The 14,156-nt window shown below is 43.1% G+C and overlaps 1 protein-coding gene across 2 annotated transcripts in view; it reads right to left on the minus strand.

The window, feature by feature from the left end:
- The window catches only part of vps8 (VPS8 subunit of CORVET complex), a 624,186-nt gene that overhangs the window by 554,974 nt on the left and 55,056 nt on the right, over positions 1-14,156 (minus strand). For both annotated transcript variants that reach the window (XM_067987929.1, XM_067987930.1), the window contains exon 14: positions 11,102-11,272. In XM_067987929.1, coding sequence (XP_067844030.1) covers positions 11,102-11,272 — 171 coding nt within the window. The remainder of the gene's footprint in view (positions 1-11,101; positions 11,273-14,156) is intronic.

Raw genomic sequence — 14,156 nt, forward strand, 5'->3', positions numbered from 1 at the left:
CATGCGCAGTCCGCCCGCTGCGCAGCTTACCAGCGGGAAACCCGGAAGCACAGGTAAGTGGATCCAATTAGCCTGCAATTGCGTGCGGAGAACCCCGATTTCACTGGGCACGTTACCCACGAGCCCAGTCGAACCCGCCACCCTGCTAATATCGGGCCCATGTTGTCTAGTTATACAGCTCAGGATTTAAAACATATCTTGAGTTATACCAGCCTGATAGCATCAAAGTTCAGGCTGAGTAAAGTAAGGATTAGAAGAGATAAAAGGGCAACAGTTGTAAATTGTAGATGGCTGGATTATCAATCGTTGACAGTTAAGTGTGCAAAAGGTATGGAGAAATGTGCAGCAAAACGTGAGAAAATTGTAGGCCTGCAGATACTTCTAACTCTGCACTGCAGCATCGCAAACAGAGTGTGATGAGGGAAGATCCACAATCATGCAAAGGAGGCATCTAGCAGGGCAAATTGTCACAGAAAAAGTGAGCTCCATGTCAACGACTCAGAAAACATAGCCGAATGCCTGGAACAGGTTGCACAATTTAAAGCACAGCACAAAAATAAGGCATGAATATCACTAAAGTGGCAGGACTTGACTTATTTGGACATGAAGCAAATGTTAAAAATTTATTCAAAAACGCTGCACTGAGAGAAATGTTAGCAAAGCTGCAACAAGTAAGATAGAAGTGAAATAGCAAGGTTATCCAATTTGTATTATGTATGCCATGATAGGGAAAAGAACATACGGCACGAAGAAATTTCTGAGTGCAATCATGTGTCACACAATTTCCACACACACACGTGCTTTCTGGCAGGAGTCTACTGGAGGACAATCAGGAGCAGGAACCATGGCTCATTTTTCCTCTCCCAAACACAGTGCACTGAGGCCAACTAATTGGTGCCCCAGCTAAAATCAAGTGTCTCAGCATAGACTGGAAACTGAACCTAGTTTGTAAGGCTTAGTACTACACTGAGTGGTTCCTTCACCCATGAGGTTAATATCATAGAATCTTACAGCACAGTGGGAGGCCATTCGGCCCATCATGTCTGTGCCGGATCTTTGAAAGACCTATCCACTTAGTTCCACTGCCCTGCTCTTTCCCTATAACCCTGCAATTATTTCCTTTTCAAGTACATATCCAATTCCCTTTTAAAAGTTACGATTGAATCTGCTTCACCATCCTTTCAGACAGTGCACTCCAGATCATAACAACAGGCTGCATAAAAAAAAAATTCTCCTCATCTCCCTTCTGGTTCTTTTGCCAATTATCTCAAATCTGTGTCCTCTGGTGAACGACCCACCTGCCAGTGGAAACGGTTTCTTATTTACCCCTCATAATTTTGAACACCTCTATTAAATCTCCCCTTAACCTTCTCTGCTCTAAGGAGAATAATCCCACCTTCTCTAGTCTCTCCACAGAACTGAAGTCACTCATTCTTGATATAATCCAAGTAAATCTCCTCTGCACCCTTTCCAAGGCCTAGACATCCTTCATGAAATGTGGTGTCCAGAATTGGATACAACACACTAGCTGAGGCCTAACCAGTGATTTATAAAGGTTAGCATAACTTCCTTCCTTTTGTAATCTATGCCTATTTAATGTAATGTAATCTATTTACAAAGCAAAGGATCCCATGAGAAATACGCAGGAACGAAATGCACTCACTTAGTTAATCCAGGCACAGTTTGAGAGCTATTTGCAAACAAGGATGACCAAAAAATCGATAAAGAGGGAGAAAATAGAATGAGAGTAAACTAGCAAGAAGTATAAGAAGAGATTGTAAGAGCTTCTACAAGTATGTAAAAAGGCAGAGTATAAGCGAAAGTAAACGCGGGTCCCATAGAGGCTGAGACAGGAGAAATTATAATGGGGAATAAGGAAATGGCAGAACGTTAAACAAATATTTTGTATCTGTCTTCACAGTAGAAGATACGAAAACATACCAGAAATAGTGGGGAACCAAGAGACTAACGAGAGTGAGAAACTTAAAGTAATTAATATTAGTAAAGAAAAAGTACTGGAGAAATTAATGGGACTAAAAGCCAACAAATCCCCTGGACCTGAAGGCCTACATCCTAGGGTTCTAAAAGAGGTGGCTGCAAAGATAGTGGATGCATTGGTTGTGATCTTCCAAAATTCCCTAGATTCTAGAACAGTCCCAGTGGATTGGAGGATAGTAAATGTAAACCAGCTTTATCGAATGCCTTTTGGAAATCCAAATATACTACATCCACTGGTTCCCCAATGCTATTCAAGAAAGGAGGGAGAGAAAACAGGGAACTATAAGCGAGTTAGCCTGACATCAGTAGTCAGGAAAATACTGGAATCCATTATTAAGGACGTGGTAATGGGGCACTTAGAAAATCATATTATGATTAGGCAGAATCAACATGGTTTTATGAAATGGAAATCGTGTTTGACAAATCTATTAGAGTTTTTTGAGGATGTAACTAGCAGGATAGATATAGGGGAACCAGTGGATGTAGCATATTTGGATTTCCAAAAGGCTTTCGATAAGGTGCCACATAAAAAGGTTGTTACACAAGATAAGGGCTCATGGGGTTGGGGGTAATATATTAGCATGGATAGAAGATTGGTTAATGGACAGAAAACGGACAGTAGGAATAAACGGGTCATTTTCAGGTTGGCAGGCTGTAACTGGGGTGCTGCAAGGGTCAGTGCTTGGCCCTTAGCTATTTACAATCTATATTAATGACTTAGATGAAGGGACCACGTGTAATGTATCCAAGTTTGCTGATGATACAAAGCTAGGTGGGAAAGTAAGCTGTGAGGAGGATACAAAGAGTCTGCAAAGGGATATAGACAGGTTAAGTGAGTGGGCAAGGTGGTGGCAGATGGAGTACAATGTGGGGAAATGTGAGGTTATTCATTTTGGGAGAAAGAATAGAAAGACAGGATATTTTTTAAATGGTGAGAAACTATTAAATATTGGTGTTCAGAGGGATTTGGGTGTCCTTGTACACGAAACATAGAAAGTTAACTTGCAGGTACACCAAGCAATTAGGAAGGCAAATCGTATGTTTGCCTTTATTGCAAAGGGGTTGGAGTACAAGAGTAAGGAAGTCTTGCTGAGACTACACCTGGAGTACTGTGTACAGTTTGGGAACCTTCCCTAAGGAAGGATATACTTGCCTTAGAGGCGGTGCAACAAAGGATGATCCCTGGGATGAGAGGGTTGTCCTATGAGGAGAGATTGAGTAGAATGGGCCTATACACTCTGGAGTTTAGAAGAATGAGGGGAGATCTCATTGAAATATATAAGATTCTAAGAGGGCTTGACAGGGTAGATGCTGAGAGGCTGTTCCCCCTAGGTGGAGAGTCTAGAACTAGGGGGTATAGTCTCAGGATAAGGGGTCAGCCATTTAGGACTGAGATGAGGAGAAACTTCTTCACTCAGAGGGTTGTGAATCTTTGGAATTCTCCACACCATAGGGCTGTGGTTGCTCAGTCGTTGAGTATATTCAAGGCTGAGATCGATAGATTTTTAGACTCTAAGGGAATCAAGGGAGATGGGAATCGAGAGGGAAAGTGGAGTTGGGGTCGAAGATCAGCCATGATCTTATTGAATGGCAAATCAGGCTTGAGCGATCGTATGGCCTACTCCTGCTCCTATTTCTTAAGTTCTTAAAGTTACAATGGGTTAGTAGCCCATAATCTTAACCACCCAGCCACCTTGGGCCCACTATTAGGAGGGCGGCGGGTTCGCAGCGGGGGGTCGACTGGGCGCGTGGGTAACGTGCCCAGTGAACTCGGGGTGCTCTGCACGGAATTGCAGGCTAATTGGAGCTACTTACCTGTGCTTCTGGGTTTTGCACTGGAAAGTTGCGCAGCGGGCGGACTGCGCATGCGCAGCATAGGCTGTCAGCTGGAGGAGCCTATTTAAAGGGGCAGTCCTCCACTGACTGATGCTGTAGGAAATAGGAAAACTTACTGCATGGAGCAGCCCGGGGGAAGGCGGCTCCCAGGTTTAATGATGCCTCACTCCAGGTATTATTGGATGGGGTGAGGAGGAGGGGGAGGACAGAGATCTTCTCCCCGGCGGGCGGGAGGAAGCGGCCTGCCTCTGCCACCAAGAAGGCCTGGCTCGAGGTGGCGGAGGAGGTCACCTACACCACCAACATATCGCGCACCTGCACACAGTGCAGGAGCTGCTTCAATCACCTAAGTAGGTCAGCCGAAGTGAGTACACTTACTCATTCCCCTACACTCCGTCTGCCACATCACTGCCCCCACCCCACATCTCCTTCTGCACTGCTAACACTACTCTATCACATCACTCCTCACACCCATTCAAACCTCATCCTCATCTTACCTGCACTTACTCACCTCACCAGTACTCATCCCACCACTACCACTCAACCCAATCCTCATACAATCTCATGGCTCTATCTCATACTCACCCTCTCATGCATCTCTTTCATGGTCAGCCTCACTCAACCTGCCACTACCTGTGCTGCAGCCACAGGGCATGCATCACATATGTGCAGTAGGAAGCGAAAGGCAAACATGTCATGAGCATGAAGGGGATGCACAAGGGTGTTTGAGGGTTTGTCGTGGTGTTTACCTACATTTAATTTCTGATCAACTCACATTACATATTATAGTGTCACCACCACTGCCATGTCTTTGCGAATCTTGTCTGGTTTGTGCAATAATGCCCTTTCCTGAGGATCACTATGAAGACCCACAACTGATGCCACCCATTGTGTCACTGCAGAGTGGGTGTAGGTGTATTTGCAGGTCTCTTTTGTGCAGACGACTGAGAGACGTCAGCGATGTCCCCGGTGGCACCCTGGAAGGTTGCAGAGGAGAAGTTGTTGAGGGCAGTGGTAACTTTGACAGCGACAGATAAGATGATGGTGCTCGGGCCAGCCGGGAGCAGTTCGGCATGAAGGAGGCTGCAGATGTCCACGACTACATGTCGAATGACTCTGAGCCTCCATGTGCACTGCTGCGCAGAGGTGTCCAGGAAGCTGAGCCTCGGTCTGTAGACCCTGTGGCGAGGGTAGTGCCTTCTGCGACGCATCTCCCTCTGCCGTTGCCCTCCCTCCTGCTGTGCAGGTGGATGTGTCACAGTACTGTGTTGTGGGGCTCCACGTGTCAGAGGTGGACGGCGTGGCTGGTGAGGCTGGTGATGCTGTTCGTCCTCCGAGGAGGTCATGACTGCAGCTACGGCAGCCCCCATCCAGAAGATGTACATTTGAGGGGGTCCACAAGGTAGGTACATGTGTCTGGACACCGGGGTAAGTGTGCAAGTTGGTGAATTTTATTGTTAGGAGGAGGGTGGTGGAGGCCAAACTTTGTCCAAAGTGACAGAGTGGCCTCCTGCAATGAGTGAGGGTCTCTCTCCCCCCCCACCTGTCAGATGGACCTTTGCAGCTGCCACAGGCTGCTGGCTGCAACACGTCCATTTGAACTGGGAGTGTTTCCCCCAGTACGGGAAAGTCCCAGTTGTTTGCAAAATCCCACCCCTCCTAAAATGTTATGTTAATCAGGTCTCTAAACGACCTGAAATACCTTAATGAGTACTTTAAGTGGCACCCCGCCGGCTTTAATTGCCGGCGGGAGTCCCACATGCGGGAGCTGCGCGCGCATGTCAGCGCATCACTGGGGAACCCGGAAGTGGGCGGGTTGGAGCCGGGCTCCGGACCCGCCCCGGGAATCCCCGATTTTCGCAGCCCCCCCCCCCGCCACGAACGCACCCGCTCAGGGGTGCGAAAATCGAGCCCCTTGTCTCACCTTGCACTGTTCACTGTACTTCAGTAGTCAAAAACATCTACTTCCTGTTTGCACTGTGGAGTTTGTGTGTCCTACCAATGCACAAACTTCCACTTCCCTCCCTCTCTAAAGAAGAAGACAACATGACAGAGGAGTGAAAATGTGAGCACCAGAGAGACAAATAATGAGAATGGTAATGAGTTGCAAAGAAATATTTACTCTTCAAAACGTAATAATGTCTGAAAACTTCAGTAAATCCCAGTAATCAGTATGATGTCTGACACTTCCAAAAAAAACTTCATAGCTGTGTTTGATTGGCCATACAAACAAATTCACACCCAGACACCTCAGCACGAAACATTCCATATAAGCCTTGAGAAATAATTACAAAGTAGGAATACAGTTTAGGAGCACAGAGAACATTGTTAACCATAACCATATTACCACTCGGACCTCTTGACTAGATTTGGGACTGATTCAATGAAAGCTGTTGAGCATTATTTATAAAATAATAACATACCAAAAAAGGTCTTTGATGTTGCAGGTGCCTTAATGATTCCACATGTTGCACAATCTCACCATTATAATCTAGGACCTCAGAGAAGATGACTTTTGAACAATATTACAAAGGTTACTTTCAGCAGTGAAAATATAAAATCACATTACACCATACAATACAAACTCTTTGCGGCAACCCGCACATTATCCTTGTAAATAAGAGTTGTGTTTGGTAGAAGATTAAATTGAACTTAAATAAAATACATTATGGCAAACCTTGAAAATACATTCAAAACCACTTTGCTTCAAGTGGGAAAGCAGCATTTTATACTCACATTGATCTTCATCTAAAATTAGCAGTGGCAAAAATATCACCCCCTTGTGGTTACATAAAAAAAATACATAACCCGAAGAATGTAAAGTACTACTCAGTAGATTTGAAATAATTTCTCTTTTATTAGATTAAATCTACTTCCCCTACTCCCTTCGCGGTCTGATGGCATTCATTTAGAAGAGCACCAGCTCTTTCATTTCCACATTAAATTTTATACACTGTCAATCTTCCTTCATGAAACAGAAAAAACATCTTTTAAAAACTCGTAGCTTTCAAGAAAGATACTATTAACAGATTCAAACCAGCCTCCAGTTTGCTTTCAATCAATATCCCAATGCATGCTTGGAGTGCTGCCTGTTCAAATGAATAAAATTCTGTAAATTCTTTTGCTGCCGGGATTATGAGTGTCACGGCCCCTTGGTGCAGAATCAGCAAAAAACATTAATCTAAATGACGCCAGGACTGAAAACGTCACAGTGGTTCACATTTAGAGAGAGCTCAAACTCTGCTCTTGCCACAAGCCACAAGACGACTGAATTCACGGATGGAATAGAAGGGTGAAGGGAAAGAGGCACTTTTACATTATTCCAATGATTTTGGCTCCACTGACAAATGTAAACTCTCCAGCCTCCAAATGACCCACTTTCTAATGTGCTTGCCCAACTTCCATTGGAACTACAATCTTCCGTCATTGGATTGCTAAACGTGCTGAGTCCATTTAGTGTGTCTGTGGGCTTGTGTTGTGATATTAAACTGCATCATGATGTGAGCACGTATGATGTATGAGTGAGTGTCTGTTCTCAGACCTGTGCTGATTTTTATTTTTGAAATTGAAGAATCGTTAACATTGTCCTTTCTCTCCATTCTCCTATACGTTCAGAAAATGAAGATCCAGTCAGTGCACAAAAGACCAGGTCTCCTTTTTCTAAATCAGTCTCCAACGGGTCTTTAGATAAAGAATCTAAATATGGAAGAGTTACTTAGAATCATAAAAAGGTTACAGCACGGAAGGAGGCCATTCGGCCCATTGAGTCCACGCCGGCTCTATGCAAGAGCAATCCACTCCTCCGCCCTATCCCCGTAGCCCTGCAAATTTTTTCCTTTCAAGTACTTATCCAGTTCCCTTTTTGAAGGCCATGGTTGAATCTGCCTCCACTACCCCCTCCGCCGATGAATTCGAGATCATAACCACAAGCTGTGTAAAAAAGTTTTTCCTCATGTCACCTTTGGCTCTTTTGTCAATCACCTTAAATCTATGTCTTCTGGTTATTGACTCTTCCGCCAATGGGAACAGTTTCTATCTATCTACTCTGTCTAGACCCTTCATGATTTTGAATACCTCTATCAAATCTCCTCTCAACCTTCTCTGTTCCAAGGAGAACAACCCCAGCTTCTCCAGTCTATGCACATAACTAAAGTCCCTCATCCCTGGAATCATTCTAGTAAATCTCTTCTGCACCCTCTCTAAGGCCTTCACATCTTCCCTAAAGTGCGATGCCCAGAACTGGACACAATACTCTAGTAGTGGCCGAATGGACACAATACTCCAGTGTTTTATAAAGGTTCATCATGACTTCCATACTTTTGTACTCTATGCCTCTATTTATAAAGCCCAGGATCCCGTATGCTTTTTTAACCGCTTTCTTAACCTGCCCTGCCACCTTCAACGATTTGTGCACAAATACCCCTGGATCTCTCTGTACCTCTACCCCTTTTAGAATTGTGCCCTTTTGTAGTTTATATTGCCTCTCCTCGTTCTTCCTACCGAAATGTATCACTTTGCATTTTTCTGCCTTAAATTTCAGCTGCCACGTGTCCGCCCATTCCACCAGCCTGTCTATATCCTCTTGAAGTCTATCGCTATCCTCCTCACTTTTTACTACACTTCCAAGTTTTGTGTCATCTGCAAATTTGGAAATTGTGCCCTGTACATCCAAGTCCAAATCATTAATATGTATCAAGAAAATCAGCGGTCCCAGCACCGTCCCCTGAGGAACACCATTGTATACCTCCCTCCAGTCCGAAAAACAACCATTCACCACTACTCTCTGTTTCCTGTCACTTAGCCAATTCTGTATCCATGTTGCTACTGCCCTCTTCATTCCACGGGATGATAAGCCTACCACGCGGCACTTTATCAAACGCCTTTTGAAAGTTCAAATACACCACATCAACTGCATTGTCCTCATCTACCCTCCCTGTTACCTCATCAAAAAACTCTATCAGGTTAGTTAAACACGATTTGCCTTTAACAAATCCATGCTGACGTTCCCTAATCAATCCACACTGGTCCAAGTGACTGTTAATTCTGCCCCAGATTATCGTTTCTAAAAGTTTTCCCACCACTGAGCTTAAACTGACTGGCCTATAGTTGCTGGTGGTTAGTTTGGTATTCTCTCCCATGACCAAAATGTAACACAGAGCACCCTTTAGACAAAGCACTCTTTAGAAGACATTGTTACAATTCAAGCTATTTTCCTAACACTTTTAATTCTGCACCGAGCAGAAAAGCAGATTCCATAAGCAGACCAAGTCTCCTATGATTCGGAACCTCTTGGTAAGCAGGTTTTGCACAGATGACAACAATGACAAATGTAAACTCACTGACCTCCAAATTACCAAATGCAGCTGAGACCCCACTTTTTTATGGGTCCATTGGAACTACAACTTTTCCCCATGTTGCAAGTGGATTAACATGTCACAGGACTAACAATTGCCCCTTATTTATGGTATAACTCACCAGAGACTATGTGGAATGCCTATTTGTAATGCCCTGAAAGACGGTGTATACCACAATGTCAAGCCATTAATTGCGGACTAAAATTAATTGTAAGATAATTACACAGACACAGCAAGAAACTAGGAGGACCATACTTGACTTACACATTAAAATTTTAAAAATCAGTCCAGGATTCTTGTGGATCTTTTCAGTAGCTTTCAACAGAGCTGATGGATGGATGTTACATAGGAGATTGACTGTGCACAGAATCCCCCATTAGCTCTCGACATGGCTGCAGCTTTGTAAAGCAGAGAACTATGGACCATAGAGCTACTCCTCAGCTTTATGCTTGTCTTTACTTTGTTATCGATGCAAGGTTATCTGATGATCAAACAAATTCTTCTCAACGGCCAGACAATCAAAATATTAACCATTTCAGGTATCAGCTGTGGCTCAGTGCGTAGCCAGGGACTTGAGCACAAAATCCAGGCTGATACTCCAATGCAGTACTGAGGGAGTGCTGCACTGTCGGAGGTGCCGTCTTTCAGATGAGATATTAAAACTGAGGTCCCGTCTGCCCTCTCAGGTGGACGTAAAAGATCCCATGGCACTATTTTGAAGAACAGCAGGGGAATTCTCCCCGGTGTCCAGGCCAACAATTATCTATCAACCAACATCGCTAAAACAGATATCTGGTCATTATCATATTGTTGTTTGTGGGAGCCTGCTGTGTGCAAATGGGCTGCCACGTTTCCTACATTACAAAAATGATGACACTGCAAAATAGTATAGGCTGTAAAGCGCTTTGGGACATCCTGAGGTCGTGAAAGGTGCTATATAAATGCAAGCCTTTCTTTATTTCTATTTCTAACAATTAAGTAAATATGGTAAACAATAGTCCCCTGTCCATCTGATGGTCCATTTGTTTTTGACACTGCCCAGCAATTGAAACCATTCCTGTATCTGCTTGGCATAAGCTGGAATCTACAAATAAAAGTACCTTCAAAAGGATCAATAAATTGACTACCACCCAGAACCAGGCTTCAACATTCTGGTTAATCTACAAATCAAAGAGCGTGGCTGTGTCTCTCACAGGCAGCTAGCCTCTGAACTTCATACACAACTTTATTAATGTAACACAGCTTACATTTTAATTTATTATGTCTAAAACATAAGCATTCAGTGTGCTTGATATAAAAAATACATCCAAAATTTTCCCTATTTGATGCAGAATGAAAACTACTTTTGTCACAGACGTCGTACAAAATTACGGCTCCCAGATACAGATTCCCATGTATCCAAGAAAACACCACTTAAAAATTTGAGCTGAACAGTCCCTATTACCAATCCAAGTGAATTCTCTCAGCAAATACAAGCATTCCAGCCCTGTACATCATCATCAGGCATTCAACTGTGAACAAAAACTAGCTATGAGACATTTTTCACAATACAAGCAGATGCTTTAAACATAGAAACATACAAGATTATTTTCTAAGATTGGTCATGAGCTAGAAACGCACATGAATAACTAAAATAGCCCTTACCCCAGTTACTCCCTGCAAAAAAATATAATTACTTAATACCACCTTGTAAAAGTGGTATTGATAATCACAACAACTAGAGTACTGCTCTCTCCTAACTAGAGAAAAAACCATCCTGTCAAGGACATAAAAAGGTATAAAAAAAACCCAGATGATCCAGTACAACGGATCCATCTAACCTCACGTTTATCACAAACCACAAAACAAGAGAAAAAAAACGATTCAAGTCAGATAGCAGTCTGAGGACAGATTGGAGTTTTCTGATCTCTTACCAAAGCCTGGCTAACATTCCCACCAGTGGCCAGGGATTTGAAGTGACTGCTGTTGTAAACCAGTTGAACTTCAGCAATGTCCACGATCTCAAGCTCCTCTTGACTATGACGGTCCACCACATGCAGTTTCTCTGCACTGTCCAGTAGAGCTAGTGTCCGAGAATTGATCCACTGTGGGCAGAAAAAGGGAAAGTTGATGATGAATTCTCCCTTTGCTATTCAAGCAAAATGTGAAGAGTTCCCAAGTCCACACATTTAGGGTCTGCACTTTTCCACTTGCTAAGAAAGTTAAGGAATCTAAAGAAAACGTATTATTTGAATTGATTACCTGATTTTGTCTTCTTATTGCCCGATTATTGTTGCAAAACTTTATTCCCGTTCTTCCCATTTCCTGATTTCCCCATGCTTTGCACTAACTACGGTAGACAGCCTGCTCATAGATCTCTTCCCATTCCATTCTGTATTGTATTAGTGAAAGTTGTCTAGTGCGTTTCAGAAAGACCGCACTGCCACATAGTGAGTGTTTGTCGGGATAAAACTACCCTCTTCTCTCTCTGGGGAAGAACTTTGCAACTCCCACAATGAGGTTTCCACAGGAAACTCAACAGTGAATGGGGGAAATCGACACTACATACTGGTGCTCCAATATGCCACACAAGCCTTTTCGCAGTACCCACTTGACTGTGTTTCCTGGATATTCCCATAGCATCTATAAAGCATGACAAAACACATGCAGAAATAACGGAATGAAGGTATAACCAGCATAATTTTGAAATACCAGATTAGACTGAATTGCTCCTTTAAAAAGGCACAGGAAGTGACAGTGCACTGAAAGAGAATGGAAGGAAAATGGATTGATGCTCACTCTACTCAGTTTCCAACCTCCACCATAAATAAGTACCAACAAGATAGGTCTCCCTGCAGGTGGAGGGGAAGGCCTCAACTGATTCTCCCTAATTGTGGTCGCATAACAGCACAGCCAGTAGTCTGAGTGCAGGACTTACACAGGACAGCTATGTAGTCCATAAAGGACTAAAAGACGTGAGAAAATATGGGGAACCTTCCTTTCCCCAAAATTTGTCCTTCATTGGATGCTAAATATCCCCCCAAAAATAAAAGCAAATCATGTGTGCCTGTACTCAACCAAAATGATGCACTCATCAAATTTTCACCAGTTCCATTTATTGAAATCCTAATATTGAAACTGGTCTGTCTGCACACTTTGTCTTACATTGCACACCTGGTAAATGCCAACATTTCACTCCTATTTGATTCATGTTCACTACACATGTAAGCAAATCTGACTCAGGCTGTATGCCCACCAAAGCAAAGGAGCATTAAAAGAATAGGACAAGTTGGGCCTGTGAAAGTTGTCCGGTGCATTTCAGATAGGACATGCTGCCACGTAATCAATGATCATCTCTTGTATAAATGACATACACAACACCCACCAACATAGTTAAATGGATAATTACTAGGCATTGGCCAACACTGTCAACATTTGCAATTCAAGAGGTTTACTCAGGATAGTCATCATTGAGGCTGATCAAAAAATACCTGCAATAAATACATTGTTGCTAAATGCATTCCACGGGCTTACTGAAGAGCCCAAAGAAAAAAACCAGGAGAAAAAAATTAAGACATTTAGCGCTCATCTCAAATTCAGCTTAAAAATCCACCAGTTTCACCAAAAGAGCTAACACCTTCAGGAGTAGAAAGCAAAAACTGGAGAGAAAAATTGGATTAAAAAAGACATGATTTACAAAATGTATATCTTTTATGTAAAACCAATGGTGAAAGATAAGCCCCAATCGTTCACTATTTCAGCAGGGCCCAACCAAGCACCAGCAGACAGCAGACATCGGGACTGATCACCACTGCTGCAGAGCTACATTGGACCACTTTGCTTCTCTACCCACTCCGGGTGTTACAGGCTTCCACTGGCTCACACCAGCATGAGCCTCACACCCAACAATCAGATCAGTCAACAAACAGAAATCACTGCAGGGGGAATTCTGACGAGGGGGGGGGGGTGGGGGGGGGGGGCGGAAGTGTGACTGACGACAAACCCATCTAAATACATAGGGGCTAATCCCCCCTCTGCACTGTTTTTAAGCCCTCTGGCTAGCACGCAAGTATTAAACTGCTGTCTGTACTATTTTAGCACAGTCATTAATCCATTTATTTTAAATGAGTCTCACTCAATTTGATTTAAAAATGTAATCCATTTTAATGTATCTCATTGTGAAAGGTAAATAGCCCTCCTGGACCTTAATTGCCTCTGTGAGCTCGATAAGTTAAGAACTGCATTAAAATAGTGCAAATAGGAATGCAATTTACTTTTTAGTATGAGATGCATCAAATTCATGAAATCTTGACAAGGCTGTTGACAATTGCCAGCAATGCACTCTTGTTTTTCTCCATTCAGTTTTCTCCAGGCATTGTTGATTCCAGACAAAAATACATGCACAGTTCAGATCCAAGTCCAAAAGTTGAACGCATCCATTAATATTTAGAGTCAGCGTCTTTATAGTAATAATTTTCACATCTGTCATGTATATCGAGTTTCTCATCATAACCACAGGCTCGGCCATCTGCATCATGACCATCCAATCGGTCAATTTTCTTCTTCCTCATTGGTTGAGTGCTTCGTCTCTGTTTGCCTCCTTTCTAACTCATTATTTCCTACCTCTGCTGCTCACTAACCATTTTAAATAATGATGTGGAGATGCCGGTGATGGACTGGGGTGGACAAATGTAAGGAATCTTACAACACCAGGTTATAGTCCAACTGTTTTCTTTGAAAATCACAAGCTTTCGGAGCTTTCCTCCTTCGTCAGGTGTGAACACACCTGACGAAGGAGGAAAGCTCCGAAAGCTTGTGATTTTCAAATAAAGCTGTTGGACTATAACCTGGTGTTGTAAGATTCCTTACATTTTAAATAAAACATTCTCCCAAATCACATTCCAGGAAACAAACAATCTGCAAGTTACAACAGCCTTGATTGTTCCTCACTCACCCATTTTAAGCCCCTAAAAGTAAAATTTATCACAT

The sequence above is a fragment of the Heptranchias perlo genome, chromosome 7 (assembly GCF_035084215.1).
Source record: "Heptranchias perlo isolate sHepPer1 chromosome 7, sHepPer1.hap1, whole genome shotgun sequence".
NCBI lineage: Eukaryota > Metazoa > Chordata > Chondrichthyes > Hexanchiformes > Hexanchidae > Heptranchias > Heptranchias perlo.